Consider the following 24917-nt stretch of genomic DNA (forward strand, 5'->3'; position numbering starts at 1 on the left):
TGATGGAAATAAAGTCCGATGCTGTAAAGAACAATATTGCATAGGAACCTGGAATATTGGGTCCATGAATCAGGGTGAATTGGAAGTGGTCAAACAGGAGATGACAAGAATGATCATTGACATTTTAGAAATCAGTGAACTAAAATGGACCAGAATGGGCACATTTAATTCAGACGACTGTTACTTCTACTACTACGTGCATGAATCCCTTAGAAGAAATGGAGTAGCCATCATGGTCAACAAAAGAGTCCGAAATGCTGTACTTGGATGCAGTCTCAAAAACGACAGGATGATCTCTATTCGTTTCCAAGGCAAACCATTCAATATCACAGTAATCCAAGTGTATGCCCCAACTACCAATGTTGAAGAAGCTGAAGTTGAACAGTTCTATGAAGACCTACAAGACCTTCTAGAACTAACACCAAAAAAGATGTGCTTTTCATCACAGGGGATTAGAATGCAAAAATAGGAAGTCAAGAGATACCTGGAGTAACAGGCAAGTTTGGCCTTGGAGTACAAAATGAAGCACAGCAAAGGTTAACAGAGTTTTGCCAAGAGAACACACTGGTCATAGCAAACACCCACTTCCAACAACACAAGAGACAACTCGACATAAGAACATCACCAGGTGGTCAATACCAAAATCAGATTGATTATATTCTTTGCAGCTGAAGATGGAGAAGCTCTATACAGTCAGCAAAAACAAGACCAGGAGCTGACTGTGGCTCAGATCATAAACTCCTTATTGCAAAACTCAGACTTAAATTGAAGAATGTAGGGAAAACCACTAGACCATTCAGGTATGACCTAAATCAAATCCCTTACAATTATACAGTGGAAGTGACAAATAGATTCAAGGGACTAGATCTGATAGATAGAGTGCCTGAAGAACTATGGACAGAGGTTTGTAACATTGTACAGGAGGTGGTGATCAAAACCATCCCCAAGAAGAAGAAATGAAAAATGGCAACATGGTTATCTGAGGAGGTCTTACAAATAGCTGAGAAGAGAAAAGAAGGGAAAGGCAAAGGAGAAAAGAAAAGATATATTCATCTGAATGCAGAGTTCCAAAGAATAGCAAGGAGAGATAAGAAAGCCTTTCTTAGTGATCAATGCAAAGAAATAGAGCAAAATAGTAGAGTGGGAAAGACTAGAGATCTCTTCAAGAAAAGTAGAGATACCAAGGGAACATTTCATGCAAAGATGGGCACAATAAAGGACAGAAATGGTATGGACCTAACAGAAGCAGAAGATATTAAGAAGAGGTGGCAAGAATACACAGAAGAGCTAGACAAAAAAGATCTTCATGACCCAGATAACCATGATGGTACGATCACTCACCTAGAGTCAGATATCCTGGAGTGTGAAGTCAAGTGGAAGGCCTTAGGAAGCAACACTACAAACAAAGCTAGTGGAGGTGATGGAATTCCAGCTGAGCTATTTCAAATCCTCAAAGATGATGCTGTGAAAGGCTGCACACCATATGCCAGCAAATTTGGAAAACTCAGCAGTGGCCACAGGACTGGAAAAGGTCAGTTTTCATTCCAATCCCAAAGAAAGGCGATGCCAAAGAATGCTCAAACTACCGCACAATTGCACACATCTCACACGCTAGCAAAGTAATGCTCAAAATTCTCCAAGCCAGGCTTCAACAGTACATGAACTGAGAACTTCTAAATGTTCAAGCTGGATTTAGAAAAGGCAGAGGAACCAGAGATCAAATTGCCAACATCCACTGGATCATAGAAAAAGCAACAAATTTCCAGAAAAACATCTACTTCTGCTTCATTGATTACACTGAAGCCTTTTACTGTGTGGATCACAACAAACTGTGGAAAATTCTTAAAGACATAGAAATACCAGACCACCTAACCTGCCTCCTGAGAAATCTGTATGTAGGTCAAGAAGCAACAGTTAGAACCAGACAAGGAACAACGGACTGGTTCCAAATCGGGAAAGGAGTATGTCAAGGCTGTATACTGTCACCCTGCTTATTTAACTTACATGCACATCATGCAAAATGCCAGACTGGATGAAGCACAAGCTGGAATCAAGATTGCTGGGAGAAATATCAATAACCTCAGATAGGCAGATGATACCACCCTTATGGCAGAAAGTGAAGAAAAACTAAAGAGCTTCTTGATGAAAGTGAAAGAGGAGAGTGAAAAAGCTGGCTTAATGTATTCAAAGAATGAAGATCATGGCATCCGGTCCCATCACTTCATGGAAAATAGATGGGGAAACAATGGAAACAATGACAGACTTTATTTTCTTGGACTCCAGAACCACTGCAGATGGTGACTGCAGCCATGAGATTAGAAGACACTTGCTCCTTGGAAGAAAAGCTATGCCAAACCTAGACAGTGTATTAAAAAGCAGAGACATTACTTTTCTGACAAAAGTCCATCTAGTCAAAGCTATTGTTTTTCTAGTAGTCATGTATGGAGTTGGACTATAAAGAAAGCTGAGCGCCGAAGAACTGATGCTTTTGAACTGTGATGTTGGAGAAGACCCTGGAGAGTCCCTTGGACTGCAAGGAGATCAAACCAGTAAATCCTAAAGGAAATCAGTCCTGAACATTGATTGGAAGGACTGATTCTGAAGCTGAAACTCCAGTACTTTGGCCACTTGATGTGAAGAACTGACTCACTGGAAAACACCCTGATGCTGGAAAAAATTGAAGGCACGAGGAGAAGGGGACGACAGAGGACAAGATGGTCGGATGGCATCACCGACTCGATGGGCATGAGTTTGAGCAAGCTCTGGGGGTTGGTGATGGACAGGGAAGCCTGGTATGCTGCAGTCCATGGGGTTGCAAAGAGTCAGACATGACTGAGCAACTGACCTGAATTATTGCCCTCAGGGGACATCTAGTGATGTCTGGAGACGTTTTTAGTTGTCATACTGGGGCAGGTAGCATGAAAAAGTCAGGGGTGCTGCTAAAATTCTATAATGTTAGGACAGCCCCCATAGCAGAGAATTACCTGGTCTAACATGTCACTAGTGCCAAGGTTGAGAAAGCTGAATGTACTGTTTCCCAGATGTCCCTTTGGAAAACTCATTTAGTGTGTTTTGGGTTTGACAGACAATATCAGCAGAAATGGCATAACCTTTTTGAGAAGAATCGTTATTTTCCTCCAAATTTTAAATAACAACCAAGGGAAACAGAGTCAGAAAGATGAAGAGAGTGATTATTCAGATTCATGAAGAATTGTTCAAACCCCCTTCAAACAACTCTCACACATCAAACAACCTGTTGCAACCCATGGTCATTTGCCTGCCTCTGGACCAGTGCATTTTCTACCCTGCCTGCAGCTTCCTTCATCCTTCTCTTTATTTGGAGAACTGATCCTTAGGGATCGTCATATTTTTAAAAATTGAAGTATAGTGGACTTATTATATTAGTTTCAGGTGTACAGCATAGGAATTCAATATTTTTACAGATTATACTCCATTAAAAGTTATTACAAGGTAATGTCTATAATTCCTGTGCTATACAGATATCTTTGCTGCTAAGTCGCTTCAGTCATGTCTGACTCTGTACGACCCCATAGATGGCAGCCCACCAGGCTCCCCCGTCCCTGGGATTCTCCAGGCAAGAACACTGGAGTGGGTTGCCATTTCCTTCTCCAATGCATGAAAGTGGAAAGTGAAAGTGAAGCCGCTCAGTCGTGTCCGACTCCTAGCGACCCCATGGACTGCAGCCTACCAGGCTCCTCCATCCATGGGATTTTCCAGGCAAGAGTACTGGAGTGGGAAGCCATTGCCTTCTCCAACAGATGTCTTTGCTTCTTATCTACTTTATGCATCATAACTTGTACCTCTTAATCCCATACCCATATCTTGCCCCTGCCCCATTCCCTCTCCCTTCCCCTCTAATTACCTCTAGTTTGTTTTCTATATCTGTACATCTGTTTCCATGTTGCCCATACACCATTTGTATTGTTTTCAGATTCTACATAGAAGTGATGTCATACAGTATTTGTCTTTGTCTGACGTTTCACTAAGCATAATGTTTTCCAGGTCCGTCCACATTGCTGCAAATGGCAGAATTGCATTCTTTTCTATGGATGGGTAATTTTCCATTGTGTGTGTATACCACATCTTATTTATCTATTCATCTGTTAATGGACTCTTGGGTTGCTTCCATGTCTTGGCTATTAAAAATAGTGCTGCTATGAATATTGGAGTGCATGAGTCTTTTCAAATTAGTGTTTTCATTTTTTTCCCCTGGATTTATATCCAGAACTGGAATTGCTGGAAGGAACCATCATCATCCTTGGATGCTTTGGTCAGGCATCTCCCTTATGCCTCTGTGACACCGGGCATTTATCCGTCATGTGATATTCTTCATAGAGCCTTGAATTTGTTGGTTTTTCATCATTGTGGGATTCTTTGCATAGAATCCAAGTTGATGCTCAATAATTGTTGAATTAAGAAAAGCATTTTCTAGATACATTTAGATACTCATTCATCCATCTGTTCAATCATTTGATAAATATTTACCAAGTATCTACTAAGTAGCAGACCCTATTCTGAGCACTCGGGAAACAGATGTAAGCAAAAGAAACAAAGGCCTGTCTTCTTGGGGCTTACATTCCAGAGCAAGATTGACAAGCTTTTTCTGTAAAGGGCAAGATAATACATATTTTTCACTTCGCTGGCCATGCAGTTTCTATTGCAACCACTCAACTCTACAGTTGAGTGGGGTGAGAGCAGCCAGAGACAATATGCAAATGAGTGAGAGTGAATGTATCCCAATAAAACTTTATTTACAAAAGTAGACAGAAAATGTGATTTAGCCCTCAGGCTAGTTTGTCAACCTCGAGTCTAGAGAGAAACCAGATAATAAATAGAATTCAAGTAGTGAGTGCTTTTCTTAAAAAAAGGCAGGATAAGGGACAGAAAAGAGGTGAGATGGAATTTCAACAAGGTGGTCAAGGAAGGCCTCCCCAAGGAGATGACATGTGATCAGACAGCTGAATGCAGTGAAAGAGCAAACGAGAGGGGACAGCCAGTGCCAAGGCCCCGAGGCAGGACCATGCCCGGGGTCTTCTGAGAATGGGAAGAGGGCATATGTGGCAAGAATAATGCAAGTTAGGGAAGAGTGTGAGGGCTGAGATTGGAGAGGTCTTAGCACCAGGTTATGTTATCATGTGGACTTGAAGTTGATTCTCAGTGCAATTCTCAGTTGATTCTCAAAGTTCTCAAAGAACTTAGAGAAAGGAACATTTTCTGAGTTTTTTACCATCAAGTACACTCCAGTGTTCTTGCCTGGAGAATCCCAGGGATGGGGGAGCCTGGTGGGCTGCCGTCTATGGGGTTGCACAGAGTTGGACACGACTGAAGCGACTTGCAGCAGCAGAAGGGGTCAGGGTGGCTCTTCATAGTGCAACTTGTCCACACAGTGGATCTGGGTGAATTAGGAAAAGGTGCTTCCTCGGATTTTCACTGACACTCAGCCCTCCAAGTGTCCTTGGTTGAGGAACAGCTCACATGGTTGTACATCATGGTCCTCCTTCTTATGTGCTGCTGGGATTACTTGAGAAACTCCAAATCAGATGATATTCTTGAGACTTTGTAGCACTTTGCTATATTTGCTGTGCAAATTACTCTCATTGAGGCATTGGCTTCTGGGCCCCAACTGGGCAAAAGGCAGTGTGCCCACTCTGAGGGGCACCCCTTGGCCCTTGAAAAGGGTCTCAGCCGATTCATGAGACCTTTCACCCCTAGGACAAGCACTTCCCCTTCTTCATTTTGAGGTAGTACAGAGCAGTATAGATGAGGAAAACAGGGCAGAAAGTCCTTAGCAGAGGTACCTTTCTAAGTTATGGAAACCTGTGTAAAAGGAACCTTGTGGCGATAATGATGGTTTTCGTTTCCTATTCTTTGCTGAACTACAGGTTGCCAGGAAAGCTGTGTCACACATTTGCATGCAGGTGAAATTTCTCAAAATCTGGGCCACAATAGCCTAGCAACAGTGGGGAGTGTGGAACAAGGGCTGGGCCTCACTGCTGTGCTGGTGTTGGCAGCAGGAGAATTTCCTTAGCAACTTGATGTGGTTCTACTGGATCTGACTGGAACCAGTCAGGCATGGGCTTCCTTTTTACTTATTATTTTGGATAGGGAGTCTGATAGACAAGGAGAAGAAATGAAAGGCTTTTTCATCATCATCAAATACGTCAGGGGCTTCCAAAATAACCCTAGACAAACTCATCATGGACCAGCATCTTTTACTTTTCTATGTGCTGTTGGAGGTTTTGACACTAAGGATGAAAATGTGCTTTCCAAACAGTGTGGACTTTACCGAAAAGCGCTGTCAACTGAGTCATCATGAGCTTCGTGGTTCATTCTTTTCCCACTGTTGTCTTCATTAGGTGCACGATTTTCCCTAATTACCCATGCACACAGTCTGACTACTTACTCAGAGGTTTGACTGAGCATCTTCTATGCATTTATCAATGTCTAAGAATGAAAAAATTGGAGGAATTTAAAAATAGATGTTCCTCTACTAGCTGCTATGGACAAAGGTAATTTGTTTGCCTCCACTTAAAACAATAAAACTAAAGGTCACGATGGGATAATAGTATGAATTTTGTGGTGATGACCATCTTCCAAACTATAACGGTGAATGAGAGACGAAGTCCTAGAGTTGAACTTTAAACTTAGATCTGAAGCTCATCAGTATTAGGAGGTACCTGAATTAGCAGGTCTGGAAATGTTGAACGTGGCAAACACATTTTGTTATTTTTAACCTATGCTCTCCGTCTTCCAGGCAAAATGGAGCTTGCCAAATATTCTCTATTGAACAGAGTAGTAAGGTTGAAGTTTATTTGGGGTTGCAATGAAAGACAGTGTTAGTTCGTTCATCTTGCCTATGCCCTACCTTGAGGGGTTTAACTCGGGTCAAAGACTACATAAGACACTGGGCTCAGGAGACATATGTGGGGGGCAAATGGGCAGCTCCAAATGGCATTGTTCTCTTTCTACAGAATACAGCCCAAGGGTGGCTGGTGAGGAAAATCGGTTTTTAGCTTGTTACTTGCTTTTCTCAACTTGGCCTGTTCGGATCTTCTCCCTTGAAATACTAGTTTCTGCTAAGGAGAAAACAGGACTGAAAGCAAGCATCTAGTTTCTCCTAAATTCCAGTAAAGCAGCCTCCACTCTGAGTCAGTGAGTGAGAGAGTGAGGACACAGGAAGCCAAACTCCGTCACCAAACAGCCCCAAAAAGGGACCTAAAATATCTTTTTTTTCAAAGGAGAAGCATTAACAAAATGATGGGGAACACACAAAATAGAAGAACAGAGAGAGAAAAAAGAGGAAGCAAAATTCAGGAGGAAAAAAAAATTATGACATTGGTTTATTGAAAACTGAACAGAAGGCAAAATTGCACCCAGCGTCCTCCAAGCCCAGCTTGTTTGTCAAAACTAACTCAAAGATGGGGGCACGCATTACCTATTTGTCTCAGAATCTTCAAAATGGACTCAGGAGACGTGCTCTTTGGAGGTAGTGATGGTGTGCTGGTCACCTACCTGTGTCTCCCCCTCTGTATCTATACAGGTGCTTTGCACATAAGATCTTAGCAGAGTGAAAGAACCGATAGTATGTCATGTCTACTCATGCCAAGTGAAATGTGGGATTCAGATGGTCCAGGGGACAAAAAAGATGTTAAAAACAGACCCAAGTGGTCCATATGAATATATATTTGGGCCTGACCCAAGGTCCACTGAGTTCAGCATTTTGACTCTGGGGAAGTAACAAAGGCTGTGAACCGCTAGGTGTATAGGAGTCCAAAACTGCTGTCCATACCGACTGCTCACTGGTTGACTGCTCAGCTCTCAGTGTTGTTAGCACATGTCCGGCACGAGCAAGCTTCACGCTGCTGATTGTCTGCTTTCAGTGCAGGGCCTTGTCCTGGAGCATCCCCTCCATGGGTGCCGTGCAGGACAGCATTGCCTTCACACGGCCCTCTCTTCACCCCCAGCCTCCGAGTGGGATAAAAGCCTGCAGACGCTGCGTGTAGAGAGACTCAGCTCTGGCTGTTCCACTCCACACTTCTCGAGGAGTTTGACCAAATAGCTATTAACCAGGCTTTGGGGATTTTTTTCATTTTAAAGGTGCGATAAATTGTGGAAAATATGTGGGGAATAGCATCTATTATAGGGTTTCCCCCCAGGCCTTTTTTTTTTTCTGGCACCTCTATCCCTGAGCTACTGTGCCTAAGCTGTACTGACTTGGGAGGGCACATTTAGAGTGATGAACAGCCAGCTTCTTTCACTCTTATCAGTTGTCAAATATCCAGTCGCACAGAATCTCTTCCAGGTACTTTTGGTGGCTCCCGAGAGTTACCTACTGAGTACACTTGAGCGTGGGTTCTCCATTCTCTCCCCTCCTGGGCTCTGGTCTCTACCAGGGGTATCTTTTATCAGAATCCCAACTGCAATCCCATTATAATAGTACTCGGTGAAGTCTCCATGTACTTTTAAAGATTTGTGATCTTTTTTGATCAAGTTTGATCCTATTTTGATCAAACTTGATCCTATTTCTAGAAATGGGCAGTGATAAATAGCAGAATATTAAAATCTCACTCACTTAATAGACAAAGTTCCCACATAGGACCTTCCTGATGGTGGCAGGAAGAGTTAGTCAGGTTACTTTTATTTGATTGATTTGAGGAGGGTGGAAAGACAATAGAAATAATTAAGAGCCTAATTGTTTTTCACTTCTCTCACATAACCATGTGACTTTAGTAAATGAAGGCAAACAGTTCATTGTTTATCTTCTTAATTTGGGAGAAACTCTTTCCCAAGTGAGACAAGGACCATCTTTTTTCCTTCAATAAGAAGCATACACGTTTTCTCATGAAACATGTAGTTGATGCAACACACATTCTTGCATTATCTGCAAAGCATCATCCTCACTGTTCTCTCTCTTCTAAAAACATCCTTTCAACACTGGATTATCGCCAGCCTCCCTGTCGCATGGCAGAATCTTAGTTCTTCCACCAAGGATCAGCTGGTGCCCCCTGCATTGGGAGCGCGGAGTGTTACACTGCACCACCGGGCAAGTCCCAATACTGGATAGTTCTTAATCTGAGGGAAGGCAATATTCTGCATCTTCTCTAAAGTCGATCTGCAGTTACCTTTCCTGTCTGACCTGCAATGTGGATTCTATTCTCTCTGAATTCCTGAAATGGAAGATGCTGCTAAAAACCTTTTAAAATAGTGACTCTGGGCGCCCTCTGCTGGCTACTCTAAGTTCTTCAGCTGTGTACTAGCGATAGAGCAAAGCTCGAGGCGGGCCAGGGATCACTGGGGGGAAAAAAAACGGACATACACAGACACATTAATGTATGTGTGTGTAAAAATACATATATAACATGCATATCTATGTATATATGTGTAAGCATGTATATTTCAACCTTTTTCGCTCAGAGGCCCTACAGGGTTCTGCTGTATCAATATAAACCACGTCTGAAGATGGCCCACATGCGCATGTGCAAACTCACGCACGCACACGGGAACGCACAGCCACCTTGTGCTCGAGAGAACACAGACGGAGTTAAAACTTGAGCCCGAGCGCCAGGCTATCTGCTCGCCCACTCTCTGCTGTTCCATCTCTGAGCTTCCGGCTCCTCATCTGTGAAATGGGCTAACAGTCCCAAGTGGAGTTTACATGACGGTTAAGTGAGACGCTGTATGCAAAGTGCTTTGCTCAGGATCTAACAAACGGCAAGTCATATGTTAGTTGTTCTTCTTTTCTGAACTTTAGCATACAAAACCCTTTTGTTGTAGTTGTGAATTTCTTGTCACTGGAGCAGCAAAGGGTCAAAGAAGCCACTGTATGAATGTAAATTGGAAACGACATTTCCTCTGCTCTCTACAGTTTTCCATGGGGGGCGTACAAACCCTACAGCCCCAAAGCCTCCCGTGGAGTTGCCTGGTGCTCTCCTGGCTTCTCAGTGAGCAGCGTTTGTGTAGAATTGTCTTTGGCCTTCCCAAGGATAGGCCATCCTGCCACCTGCTACAACCAGAACAGACTCCTTAAACTACCCGCTATCAACCCAGTAATTTCCAGTCGTGAAACTGAAGGTCACCTTAATCCTCTTGAACACAAAGGGCTACATAATACGCCCCCTGGGGTGGAGCAGGACGCACCAGGAGGCTCCCCTGCGTGGGGCCAGGTGTGCGACCCACATTCATGGATTCAGGTTGAATGGGGCTACAGTCACCTGGTGAGGGGCTCCACCTTCCTTCTTTGTGATGTCACTTGTAATTTGATGGGATGATCTTGCTGCCTGGGAGTGAGGGAGGTTTGGGGGATTGAGTAATGTGGTGATGCTGGGCTGTTCTGAGTGAGCCTCTTGCCTGACTTGGGGCAGGGAAAAGCACTTGGGAGGAAATAAGAGATATATTTCCATCATTAATCCGGCCGTGCCTTTGCCCAGGCGGGCCTACAGGTGACACACAGGATTCCTGCATGCCTTCTAGGCCTCATTCAGGTCCCCGTGCATTCTCCTCTAGAGCCCAATTAAATGAGGCCTCTTCCTCACCTGTCCTGAGTGAAAATAATCTACAAAGGCACGTAACAGAGTTGGGGGAGAAGATTTCTGTCCATCAAATATTCTCATTAATAGAATAAGTACATGCTTTAGGCAGATTGAGCTTCTCAGTTGGCGCTGAATACTGGAGAGTATGTGGATGCTTTAGGTAAACTATTGATCACAGAGAAACACCGTTTTTCAAAGAAACTACCGTTTTAAAGAAATGGTCACTGTATACTGAGCATACTTTTTTTTAAAAGTCTTCAGAGTCCTCAATTATTTTGAGGTAGAACATTATACACACCGGTTACCTCATATTGAGTTGCCCCTCAGTAAGACTTCTGGGAAGAGGTCAAAGAGCCCGGTTTCAGAGTCCACAGAAAACCACAGCCACCAGCGACTCAAAGCAACAAGGCTCGGGGAGGTCATGGCTCCTATTCATTGTTCACAAAATTCTTTTTTTTTTTTGGCTAATGAATAGTTGTTAGCTAACAACCAAGGCCACATTCACCCAGGGCATTTTAATGTTCTCCATGGATGCTGGAGAAGATAAAAGATAAGTTGAGGGACAGGAAGCATGCCCTATTATTTCCCAAGACTTTGAAGACGGAGAAATTCAAATGCTTTTCTCTTTTACAAAATACCAGACTCATGTAAGATGTAATTAAGATTCTATGAAGGCAGAGAATTTTCTTTAAATGACGCTTATGCTTCATAGAGCATAGGCTAAAGAAATTCTTTTGATATTTCTAAACAGGAGGAGGAACTCGTGTGTTTATATAATTCTTCAGCTAGGTGCAAAACTCTGAATGTAGTAATAACAGTTATACAGCACTTACTTTGTGCAGGCAAAATTGTTTGCTTTGCGTTTATTACCTCATTCCATCCTCACAGCAAGTCTACGGGGTGGCGCTACTATCATCCCTGTTTAACACACAAAGAGAGTGAAGGGAAACCCTGGCCACATGGTGAGTCAGGGAGCCCCCAATGCCCTGTCTCTGTTGCGCCCCTTCTTTCTCCTCTGAGGAGACACAGTGTGGCACAGGGCGGTGGGCAGGAGACTAGGAATCTGGATTTTAATCTCGGCTCTACCTGAGACTGCTGCTGCTTCTGCTAAGTCGCTTCAGTCGTGTCCGATTCTGTGAGACCCCATAGACAGCAGCCCACTAGGCTCCCCTGTCCCTGGGATTCTCCAGGCAAGAACACTGGAGTGGGTTGCCATTTTCTTCTCCAATGCATGAAAGTGAAAAGTGAGAGTGAAGTTGCTCAGTCGTGCCCGACTCTTTGAGACCCCATGGATTGCAGCCCACCAGGCTCCTCCGTCCATGGGATTTTCCAGGCAAGATTACTGGAGTGGGGTGCCATTGCCTTCTCCCTACCTGAGACTACTTATGCCAATTTGGACGAGTCATTTCCTCAACCTGAAGGGGAAACTTAGAAGATTCCTCCTACTCTAGAACTTCTGGTTCTGTGAACAGTTCTCGCCTCAGAATAACATCAAGTGAGAGTCAGCCCTGGTTTTAGAGGCAGCACTGAATAGGGAGACTGCAGTGCTCCAGGAAGATGGCTGGGAGGTCGCAGCACCGTGGGGCCCTCAGACCCCTCAGGGGGTGGGCTGCAAACCTTCAAGAGACAGGTCTCTACAAGGAAGCTCTGACCTGCTGTCATGACATATCTATTTAAAAAATAAAAATAAAGCATCCAAGGAGAGAAAAGAGAAAGTCAATAACAAATGAGACAAACTATAGGACCAAGTATTATGACCTACATAGAAAACTGAAGAATACAGAGAGCGATATGAGGTTATATTGACTTTTATTTTGAAAAGCATGTAGATTGCCAATGACCAAAGTGATAATCATCTAAATTTTGGCTTATCATCAGTTCTGAGAGTTAAATTCTGGTTTTGTTTGTCCTGCTGAGAAAACAAAATGTTTTCTCAGGACACTTTCAATTTCTTAATTCATTTTTGAAAAAAACTTGACCCTACTGAACCTTGAAGTGAAAATTTGAAAACAGTATGTAGAGTCACATAGGCACTATTATTTTACAGCTGGAAAAATGAGGGCTCTGGTGTCTTGTCCAGGGTCCCAGGTAACAATGACAGAAGCAGTGAGAAAATCCTGGACTGTTTCCCAGGATGGTAGCGTAGGGTTTCAGACCTCCTTAATTCAGTAAGGCTATAATCTGCAAGTAATTACTCCCCTGAAAATTAGTCAGATGGCCACTTACAGTGAAATTCCTTCCTGCTAGTGCTTACTGGGTTCCACGCTGGTTCTGGGAGCTGGACTAGAGCCCGTTGCCATGTTCCTTCAAGGATCCTCAGCCCTTTTCACAGAGAAGCCTCCTTCCTTCAGGAGCCGAGCTTTCCACTTCCTGTGTCTAGATCTTCATGGCGGCACAAAATATGAATGTCTCAAGGCAGCATGCCAGCACCCAGTGAACTTGGAAATTCAAGGAGGAGACCAAGTGTTGACTCGTATAGTGTCCACTGGAATACAATGCCTGATTTCCTAGGAAGCCAGTGAGTCACTGAAGGCAGACCCCCTCCAACTCAGACCCACAGGAAGTTTGAACCCAGGGTCACTCAGCCCACAGGGACTGGCTGAGCGGCTGGAAGGTCCGACGGCTGACTGTCCTCTTGTTCAGCAGCACCGTGTAGGACTGCCTGTCGCTGGGGGTGTGGCAGAGCAGGGCATCCAAAGTGTATGCGGTGACCTGGCCACTTCTGTGCAGTTTCTTGTTAAGCTCATCAAACTCGGCCAGGAGAGCGGGCACGTCCTTCACTTTTTCCCTCACTTTGACCAGCTGAAAAAAAGGCAAGAAGAGCGTATAGTTACATCCCTGCAAGACTTCTTCCTTGTTCTTTTTATCCTCCAAGCAGCAGAGATATACATGCCAAAAAAAAGTAGAGTGTGCACTTAAGTGGTAAAAATGAGGATCCTGGGGCAGAGGCATGAATGACAATAAAGGATCCCACAAGCTTCAGACAACATTTGGATTAGTACTCGAAAACCATCCCTGATATTTTATAAAAGGTGGAGGTGGGGGTTCAAGTGGCACATACTACACAGTGAAACATACCAGGGAAAGGAGGTCAAGAGCGTGGAGTCAAATGTGTCCAGTTTAACGGTCAGAGTGGGAGGCAGGGCCAGATGATGTAGGGCTTTCTAGCTCATGGTAAGTTTTTTGGAATTATTCTAAAAGCCATCAGAGGGTCCAAACGAGGACATATCTGATGTAGATTTTAAAAGGCTATATGGAGAACTAGAGGTACAAGGATGTGGAGACTAATCCAGGGGTGGCTGGCATCAGGCAGGTGATGGTTTAGACTGATAAATGTATAGAAAAGATGGAGAAGTAGATGTAAATATTAGAAATCTATTTTGGAGATTAAACTGAAAGGATTTATTGTTGAAGGGGAGAGGGAGGCATCAGAGATAGCTTTCCAGTTTGGGCTTTAGTAACCTGGTGATGGGGGTGGTCACTGTCTGATATGGGGAAGATGGGAGGGTGAGATTTAGGGAGGGAAGACCTAAAGCTGTGTTTCAGGCAAGACTGAGGTGTCTGTGAGACATCCAGGGTCTGAGGCATGGGGGCAAGGTCTAGACCGGGGTGTGAATATTAGCATCGTAAGTATATGAATGGGATTTAAGTCTGTAGAAATGGGTGAACTCAGAATTAGAATGTGAAACTACCTTCTGAACAAAATCACCATTTTATGTACTTTAGTTCTTTTTAATGATATAACAACATTCTTGATATTTAGAACTAGCTCAAAAGCTGCTGGAGTTTTAGGGATCAATTCACTTCTCAAGCAGATCCCCACGTGGCCTCATAGCAACCAGGGGACACACTGAACCAGAGGGTGAGCTTTCTAAGTAAATCAGGCTTAGAGGGGTAAAATCAGAGAAAAACCATCAGTATTTTCCAGTGTGAAGTTTGTCTAGATACTTTGAAGTAAAGTGGAGTGAAAGTTGCTCAGTTGTGTCCGACTCTCTGTAACCCCATGGACTCTATGGTCCATGGGATTGTAATCTGGGCAGCATATTGATGGGCCAGGTCTAAGGGAAGGACTGATTAACGTGAGTGCTAGTGAGAATGCTGAAGTCGTGTCAGTGCTGCACACACATGCACACGATTGTGTATGTTAAGACCAGCTTACCTCTCTAGTTTCCCTGCTTTTCTAAACATATTCCAAAAAGTCTTAGGTAAGTCACAACCCACGAAGAGTGAAGATCTCAGATAGATCTTTACACTTAATCATGACCAGTTAGCTTCTCCACAGGCTCCCTCTGCCAGCCTGCAGCTGGGGGTGAGGGCGGGGACAGGGCTGGGACGGCCGCCGTGTGGCAGAGGGGAGGCCGCTGCCACTGTGCTCTGCTGCCAACCTGCCATCTTGGGTGCCAGCTGGGACCCAGCCAGGACCCAGCTGCACAAGGCCGGGGAAGAGGGAGAAAAACGGGGGGAGGACCAACCAACAGGCCCCTGGATTAGTCAAAATGACATCACCAGTATCATTACCAACAAAGTGATCCCTGCCAATAATTTATGATTTCTTTACCGTCTCTTTCCCCCTTTTAGGTTGTATGACTGCTGCTGCTGTTGGTGCTAAGTCACTTCAGTCGTGTCCGACTCTGTGCGACCCCATAGACGGCAGCCCACCAGGCTCCCCCGTCCCTGGGATTCTCCAGGCAAGAACACTGGAGTCAGTTGCCATTTCCTTCTCCAATGAAAGTGAAAAGCGAAAGTGAAGTCGCTCAGTCGAGTCCGACTCTGCGACCCCATGGACTGCAGCCTACCAGGCTCCTCCGTCTGTGGGATTTTCCAGGCAAGAGTAGCAATGTATAAACTACTAGATTCAAATGACTTATGATAATTCCTCTTTCTGTACTTAAGCCATACTTTAAAACAAAAGTATGACATTTGTTTCATTTTGCTCTCAGTGTTTAGAAACTGCTTCTTTTTCTTTAATTTTATTGTATAATCTTGCAAAAAGTTGTATGTTCCCTCAGTTGGTTTGCTCAGGAGCTGAGAGAAGCTTTACTCTGGTTTCGTACCTGGCAGGTCTAGCGCCTCTTCTTTCACAGTCCCCAGCTCTTTTGCCAGTTTGCTCTTTATACTAAACCTTAACTACAGAAAAAACCTAATAGTATTTTTATTGGAATGTTACATTATCACGTTAACTTGGGAAGGGCTGACTTTGTGAGCTTGTCTCTTCCTATCTAAACACTTGCCATATCTTTTCACTTGTTTAAGTAGGGGAATTTTGGGGTTTTTTTTTTGAGGATGAGAGATACTAGAGCCTACTGTTTGCCTGTGGGATGATTCACAGTGAAGGTGAGCGACAGAGATGATGCTCAGAAGAAGGTGATACCACTTCTGGGCTCATGCCCTGGGCAGGGTCAGAGGGGCTGGGCTCCCAGGCTCTGGAGCGGGGCCTGCAGTCACCACAGCTTCAGGAGGGAAGCCTGAGAGGGGCGTGAGAGAGGGGCAAGGAGGTGTCATTGTGGCAGCAGGTCTCCTCTGATTGCTTCTGTTACCTCTGTGCGACAGGAAGCAAGGTCATCAGCTGAGAGTAAGGAATAGGGAGAAGGAACTGGATGCTTGAGGAGAAAGGAAAAAGAAAACCAAAAAAAGAGCTGACACCCATGAACACAGTGTGGGGAAACGAACAATGCAGAAGAAACGAGTTTTCCTAGAATTTCAGAGGACATGTCGTGTTAGAGGGGAAGTCTTTACATGCACATGTGGAAGTCTTACAGCAGGAACGACAGAGAGGTGGCCGGATTTCCCAGGCTCTGTAAGGAGGCGGCCTGCAGGGTTAAGGCACCAAGTGAGCCTATGAGAGTGCTCCTGCTCCTTCACCTGAGTCCTGCAGAAACCGCACACTTACCACTTCTTCTGAGAATACATGTCTTTTCACAAATCTTGATAGATTTCCCTCTGTGGCATCCTTTAATATGTCTATTAGAGTTTTCAACATATTTGACTGGATATGGATCATAATCTGAATAAAAAGAAGAAACAAGAGAAACAAAACTGAGTCTGTAATCAGCACTGAGAAATGCACCCTGTGAGAGAAGGAAATGGCAGCCCACTCCAGTGTTCTTGCCTGGAGAATCCCAGGGACGGGGGAGCCTGGTGGGCTGCCGTCTATGGGGTCGCACAGAGTCGGACATGACTGAAGTGACTTAGCAGCAGCAGCAGCAGCATGAAACCCTATGCTTTTCATGCTATTTCCACATCATTTGTGTGCACAGGTTCAAAAGTGCTTTGAATGAATGCCCACCAGCCAAAAAACATGTTTTCCAATAGCTAATGAGAACACCACAGCTTTGGAACTTGTCACAAGGCAGAAATGGTGAGAACAGGGACCCTGGGGTCTGACACACTTGGGTTGGACCCACACCTGGCTCTGCAGTTACAGCTCAGTGACTCCTGCCAGGTGTTCGATCTTTCAATACCTTTTTTTGTAAAATGAGGAGAATCCCTTTACAGCTCACATTTTGTGTTATTGTGAACATTAAACATCAACACACAGGAGGTCCTCAGTAAACATTACTATTAGTTTCTTCCTCCTGTTTCCTCTGGAGTCAGAGAATATGACAATCAGATAATCTCATAAGACTGGCTCTGGGGAAAAGATACCTTTACCTTTTTAATTTTTTTGGTTAGGAAATTGCAAGCATAGCGATTGTTCAAGCATAAAGTGGAAGCTGATTAAAGTCTTAATGAGGCCCTCCTATTTATATTATAGTTATCAAACTGGGTACTGTGCTTGGCTTTCAAAATGATACCACTAACTACTTTCCATCATATACAATTAACATACTGGAAAAAAAGAACACATTTCCGCTGTACCCCATTACCAATGTTCATTGGTGTAATTTGAAGAATACAGTAAAGTTGAAAGAAAATGAGAATAATTCAGAATTCACCAACTAATGTTAACCATTGTTTATAATCTCATCTGTTATCCTCCAAATCTATTAATTTCTCCAATTCTGCTTTTTGATCAATTATTATGAAATGAATACTTTCTCATAGCATCAGAAAGTTTTAGAAAAAAAAAAACCTCATTTTTTAATGATGAATGCATAGCAATCCATTATATAAATAATGCATCAAATAGAGCAATACCATCTTTATCAATAAATGTTCAGATATTTTTAAAAAATTGTTACTTTCTTAGACTTGATTCCCATAAGTGACATTATAAAATCAAAAGGTATAAACATTTTTAAGGCTCTCTATCTTTAGGAAAGAGATTTTCTGGAAGAGATGTTCCGTTTTTATACAAAACTAGCTAAATTTTCTTACTAGTCCATTTTATTTTCTTACTAGTCCATTTTATAATATTGTATGCTTGCAGAGCATACAGTCAGGATGAGGCGTTATTTTTGGTTCTACGGAACAGAATGAAATGACCTCAAGTAGCCAGCTCCAAAGGACCTGATCTAAGTTCAGTGTTCAGAACACAGGCAGAATTCTTCGTCAGGAGAGAACACTCCAGGGGTTTCTCAGAGTCAGGTGGAAGCACTGCCTTTAGTCCAGACTGTATTTTCAAGGATCTTTGTACAACCAGCAGCGTGGGAAGACAGACAGTATTTAATGCAAAGCTGAGGGCAGGTACACTTACTGCCCATTTTAAAAGATTTGAGTTTTCCAAGTTCATGGTTCCTCTCTTAAAACATAAACCCCTGTGTGTGCAAGAGACGTATGGACCTCTTCATGTTGCTCTGTGGGAACTGGGCTCAAGAAACTGCAGCAAAAATGCTCATCCTCTGGCCGCTGCTCTTGCTGTGAGTAGTAAACCATCCTTCATCTCTTGGTGTCTCGTGTTCTCTACCAGCATCTGGGAAACTGTGGCAGGTTGACTTACTAGCTTGGAAGTGGAGTAAAATCTCCAAGTCTTAATAGTTCTTAAACAGTTTTGTTAATAAAAACCAATCCCAATTTGGTTAGCAGTGGTCTGTCATGTGAAAGGCAAAGACAAGTCTATCTTGTTGATACTACATCTGCAGTGCCTGGCACCGAGCAAACCCTCAATGAGAAATGAGAAAGGGAGTGTAGGTCCCCGAGCAATTTGCAAGGGTAAACCTCCTGGAGCTCATGCTAGATACTTATCAATGATATGCATCTGGAAGATTTCAGCTGTTCTTTCCCAGTTTCTCTCTTGCCTCCAGCAGCTACCTCTGATTCAACAGGGATTTCAAGAGTGAGGTTCAGTACCTTGAACTGTATTGATGAAGGGCAACATAGATGAGGCAGTTACTGATGAAAGGCAGAGAGAAAATTTAGAGCTAGAAGCTTGTCTCAAACTGAAGTCTCAGGGTACAATTAGAAAAGCTAAATCAGGGTACAGTGCTTTGCTTTCATCTTATAGATTTCAAACAAAGGGCTAGGAAAATTGAATTAGCAAGGAGCAGGGGGAATTTTGGTTAAGTAAAACTACTCCTAGAACAGTTCCCGCCCCTCTGATTTTCTGAGACCTCAAGAAATGTTAACAAGTTTAACATTTAACAATGTTAACACTGGACACCTTTGACCAAAAAAGGGAACAGAAGTCCTGAACATGCAGAAATTTGCATTTCTTTTTTCAAGTTTGCTATATTTGAAGTAGAACAGCACAGTGTGGTAGAGATTGCTAATTTTCTAACCAGTATCCATTTTCCTTTTTTTTGGTAACTGATGCCGTCATGTATAGAACTCAAAACTGTATCTCTCAGGTTTGTGTGCGACTAGATGTGACCATGGGATTAAGCTCCTGCTAGTAACATGTTAGTACAAGTTGTTGGGTGAGACATTTGGGAAAGCATTCTTTTTTCTTTTTGGAGGATAACTGCTTTACAATAAGGGACCAACTTCCCTGTCCTCCTGCATTCTCCTACTTCTTGCTGGGATAGATGCAATGGATGGAAGTCATGTGCTTAGGATGGTGGTGTGGAAATACACAAAGAGGCCAGGTCCCTGATGACATTATGGAATGTCATACCAGACCGACAGCGACCACCTCTGGTTTTCTACTTGGAAGAAAAGGAAAGCCTCTTATTTGTATAGACTTTTGTTACCTTTAGAGTCTGCCTTGCTTCCAATCAAATGTGATTCTTAAGCATATTAAGTGAGATGATGCCACAAAGGGTTTTATAAGAAATTATAATAGGTCCTGCCTCCTTTCCTACTTGGGCAGCCTAGGAGACTTCCCACCTGAGCTAGGACTTTAGGGTGGCCTTCGTGAGCAGAGAAACAAACATTAAAACATTCACTTGGGTTAGATAAATGATAAAAGCAGTGAAACTGACCCCTTGGAAATTCCCCTGCAGAGTAATTCAGTTCCAAAATGGATGTAGATTTCTACAGAAATGATTAGAATTCAAATAAAATTGGTGGAAAACTCCCCTTTGTTGGCCTCTGCTATTTTCAGACATATATGGAAGAGAAAAGCAGTCCTCTGACATTGAGCAGCAACGCTCCAGAGGGGGCTATGGTTCTTTTGGGATCGTTGAGTTTAAATTCAGACGGAAGGTCAGGGTTAGCACGCATGTGCCTCGGTGAGATCACGTGCTCCGTCAGTTCTGTGTGAAACGAGCACGAGCTGGGAAATGGGAAACCAGGTCCTCTGGGCTGCATCAGCAGCAGGAGCAATTTCAATGAAAAGAAAATTAGGTTGAGGAGGAAGAATTAAGTAAGTTCAAATTCCAACTGGCAGCAAGAAAAGATTTTAGTCTAAGGCATGAATTTTTAAAGATCAGGAAAAAAAAAAAACAACATCATTTATTTCTGCTGATACTCACTGAACAGACTCTCTGTTCAGCCTACTTGTCAGGTTTCCATTTCTGAATAATTAACAAATCGCCCTTATGGATTCTAAGTAGATGACTCAGCCTTGGAGAAGCTAGGGCCAAATAAATTATTTTTTAAAGACCTGTTCTAATAGCTGCCGCTGCTGCTGCTGCTAAGTCACTTCAGTCGTGTCCGACTCTGTCCGACCCAATAGACGGCAGCCTACCAGGCTCCCCCGTCCCTGGGACTCTCCAGGCAAGAACACTGGAGTGGGGTGCCATTGCCTTCTCCGTGCTCTAATACCAGAGACCCAAAATCTGAAAGATTCCTAAACATGAGAATGGCAACCATCTCTTTTCACCATCCCCAAGAAGAGGAAGCAGGCTTATATTGAAATAGGAGAAATTTACAAAGGACATTTGGAAGAATTGCCTGAGTGACAATTTTTAAACAAGAAAACTCTCTAAGTGTCTGGACAGTGGATAATACCATGACCCAGTTCATGGAGGGGATGATTCATTTTCAAGATCAATTCAAGGTTTCTTGGCGCATTTATTGGCTGTCTCCCCTGCCCGCTAGCTCCCCCAGGAGGAGCTGCTGGGCTGCCCTGGCTCACGATCGCACTCCCTACCATGCTCTGGATTTCTCTTCCGACTGAGATGGACACTTTAGCTCTTGGCAGACTTGTGTTTTATTTCTACCACGCCTTTCTCATTTGGGGGAAAAAAATCATTACTAGAGTCTCCTAGCAACTGTGAGAGTGAGCCAACGATTGAACAGATGAGGAATGTAAATTCAAGGACATGGAATATATGTACCAACAGCAGATTTCATTTTTTAAAATCCAGTCGTGTTCCCTTCCTTATGCAGGAGGAGCAGTTAGCTCCAATCCTAGATAAAAGGCACACAGTGCTAATCTCTGTAGGTCTGGAGTGGTGGGGAAACCCTAGGCTTTGTAGTCAAACAGATTTGTTTAATTAGCTGCAAGAAGAACCTAGGTAACGTCCTTACCCTTTGAATCTTCATTTTCCACATGTATAATATGGAGGAATACTGTTCTAACAACGTTCTATAAAGTAAACCAATAGATGTAAGTACCTAGCATGGTACCTTAGCTAAAATAAACGAAAATTCTGCCAAGCTCACTCCCATTTCTCACCAACCCTTAATGATCTCCCCACACTAACTTCAACTCTAGGAAAGGCTACTAACAATCCACATAAACCTTCTCTCTCACACTGTCCTGGGTTTCTTTCCCACCTGAAGCTGTGAACCACCTGGAGTCCTAGCAGTTCTGTGGCTCTCCAGTCATGAGATGAGTGCATCTGCAGCGCAGGCACTCTCTCTCAGAAGCAGATATTTACTCAGAGACTGAGAGCCATTCACATCTGGTAGTAAGCAGAGAAGGAAAAAAAAAATCACATATATGTCTGCTGAAAGATCTGGCTTCCTAGTCTGTTGCACTTATTGGCTCAAATGACCTGGGATTCTGGACTCTGGACCTTGCCATCTTGGACTCCCAGATCTGCTTCAGCCGAGAGCTTCACAGGCTGGCCCACAGTTTCTGCTCCGGTGCCCTGTCTTGGGCCAGGGCCTGCCTGCAGGAGGTGATGGCACGTCGGGCTGTCAGCACCCTTAGGCTTCAACACCCTGCTGCTATTCCTTCCTTGCCTTTTCCTGACGCTGCTTCTGCTTCACCACTGATGCCTTGTAAACTCATTTCTGGGACCTCTTTCTCCCTTTCTTATGACGTTCATCAGTTTATATCAGATCCATTACCAGGTTTTACAGATGAGCTCTTAACTGAGCACTGACACTCATCCCTGCTCGGGGCTCATGCCCTTTGCCAACCACAAGATCTCTGTTAGAGTATTTTTCTAATATTTAGTCTCTTCCCTTCTAAACCCACCTCTCTCTTTTTTCCAGGCAGGTTCTCTGCTATCACTGTCTCCATCTTTCTGGTTCCCTAGGTTCATCTTTCCCTCCTGTGTAAGCATTCTGAAAAGTAAATATGAGGTCAGATATACGGTCTTCTTATCTCAGACTTCTTGCTGGAACTTGTTACCCAAAATTTACCATAAAGGCTTATCTAGTCCTTTTCTTGAAAGTCATCTGGGCACGGGTCTGGGGGTGACATTTGAGGGTAATTATGAGCAGAACTAAAAGCATGGAAGCTTGGAGTTCTGCCCAATTCCTATTCATAGGTCCTAGGATTCATTGCAAATAAATACTCCTTTTTATTTAACATATGTCATTTTAAACAAATACTACTGGTATTAGCAAACATTACTGAACACTGACTACATGCCATGCACTAACTGTGCTGTGCTAATTACTTTATATGCATTACTTATTCAATTCTCATAATGAAAGAAGGTATTATTACTAGTGTTATTTCAGACAAAAGGAAAAATGGGATTCATAGAGGTTAAGTACCTTTGACTAAGGAATCAGAGCTAGGAGAACTAACTAACTTGCAAACTAGAACCCTCAACAAAATTAATCTCCCAACAGAGAATGCCCTTCCCTCCACCCCTCCAGCCCACAGCCCTGTCCTCCTTCCCAATCTACTCAGCACCTCTCTCCTCCCCAGGCTTTAGCTCCTGCTGGCTGGCCCTTCCCTCCCCAGCCTGGAACACCACTCTGGCTAGGACCTGCTATCCCAGCTCATGGCATCTTGGTGTTCACACATTTCTGCTCTTCTGACAATGTTTTCCTCATCTTGGTCCCTTGATGTTTCAGGAGACTGTAAGTTCTAGGGGCTCTCTTTTCAACTCCCCACAACACAAACGTAGTCAGCATATGAGCAGGGCCTCAGCAGGGCCTCGCTGAGTGGGTGCTGTGTGTGTCTTTAACGGCAGGAGAGTCTCTTAGTCTTTTCATTGCCCCAAGAAGGTGAGGATGACTCACTGGGTAGACAGGCCACGGCAGGCTGGCAAAGTAAGAATGAGAACAGCGAGCATTTATTGTTTACCATGTTAGACACCACTTTATGCACTGTGGATATGCTGGCTCCATGAGCCGGGTACCATGGATAGGAGGTAGTCGCACGCAGGCTTTCTTAGAGTCTCAGTGAAGAGACCGCAGAGCCCATCCCCCGTCTCTCTAAATCGACAGCCTTCTGTAGTCCTGTGTTACACCTGAAGCATTTAGCCAGCTCTTCTGATGAGCATGTCTGTGTTTCCCACCTATTTCTAAACCCCCGGAAGCTCGTGCTGACTCCTTTCACAGGGCTCTACTATAACTTTCACACGGTGATTGACAAATGAACAGAATGAATAAAGACCTTGGGAGATCAAAAGTCATTTGTTGTACACAGACCCCCCCCACCCCGGCCCAAAAAAAAAACCCTTTTATTACATTTCAAGCCTTACTTTAACCATAAAGAAGTTACTTACATTTAAATTAGTGCAGATTATGCTTTCTGGGTTCATGATTTGAGAAAAAATGGATATAGCTTTTGCCACCTGGTTCTAGAAGGAAGAAAAACAAGTCAGACCCTCAAGTCATATAAACATTACTCTGCTGTAATAAAGATGATTTAAAGATGTCAAGATAGTCCTATCCATGGTGCCCTAGGGTTCTGAAGTCCACAGAGAAAAGAATGTTTTCTAGTAATCAAAAATGAACATTCTGTAAAATGTTTCCTACTGTGGCATATTTCTTAATGTTTTAACAACCTGCTTGACTTCCACTTTTTAGGATGGAGGCATAAAGTTGGCATGTCCCCTCTCTCATTGGAATGAGCTCTCAAAAAAAAAAAAAAGCAACTTTGAGAAATAGAAATGCAAACCCATTTTTAGCCTAATTAGAACATAGCAGAAACCTCAAACCAAAGAAGAAGTTTGCATTGCCAAAAACATTGGAGCTGGAGCTTGGGTGAGCTCTGGACGGAGCAGTAAGAGGAGGACATGGCTGCATTGCCCAGAAGAAGTGCAGAGTTGTCCTCAAAAGTGGGGGCACAGCCGGAAGTACTCACTTTCTCTTTACAATGGTGGTAGGAGAGTTTAGGACTAGTAACGACATCTCTGGATCCTTTTGATGGCAGATGTGAGGCTAATTAAGAATTTACACAGATCAATGGAATAAGATAGAAAACTCAGAAATAAACCCATGCACCTGTAGGTACCTTATTTTTGACAAAGGAGACAAGAATATACAATGGGGCAAAGTCAGCCTCTTCAGTAAATGGTGCTGGGAAAACTAGACAGCTATGTGTAAAAGAATGAAATTAGAACACTTCCTGACACCATACACAAAGATAAACTCAAAATGGATTAAAGACCTAAATGTAAGACCAGAAACTATAAAACTCTTAGAGGAAAACATAGGCAGGACACTCGATGACATAAATCACAGCAAGATCCTCTATGACCCGCCTCCTAGAGTAATGGAAATAAAAACAAAAGTAAACAAGTGGGACCTGATTAAACATGAAAGCTTTTGCACAGCAAAGGAAACTATAAGCAAGGTGAAAAGACAGCCCTCTGAATGGGAGAAAATAATAGCAAATGAAACAACTGACAAAGGATTAATTTCCAAAATATACAAGCAGCTCATACAACTCAATACCAGAAAAACAAACAA

General features: G+C 43.4%; 1 protein-coding gene across 2 annotated transcripts in view; it reads right to left on the minus strand.

The window, feature by feature from the left end:
* Positions 1-12342: 12342 nt before the first annotated feature.
* The window catches only part of PTCD2 (pentatricopeptide repeat domain 2), a 31796-nt gene continuing 19221 nt past the window's right edge, over positions 12343-24917 (minus strand). For both annotated transcript variants that reach the window (NM_001035298.2, XM_059878712.1), the window contains 3 exon segments: positions 12343-13352; positions 16441-16554; positions 23729-23803. In NM_001035298.2, the coding sequence (NP_001030375.1) occupies positions 13128-13352; positions 16441-16554; positions 23729-23803 (414 nt within the window). In that variant the 3' untranslated portion in view covers positions 12343-13127.

Source organism: Bos taurus, chromosome 20 (genome assembly GCF_002263795.3).
Source record: "Bos taurus isolate L1 Dominette 01449 registration number 42190680 breed Hereford chromosome 20, ARS-UCD2.0, whole genome shotgun sequence".
Taxonomy (NCBI): domain Eukaryota; kingdom Metazoa; phylum Chordata; class Mammalia; order Artiodactyla; family Bovidae; genus Bos; species Bos taurus.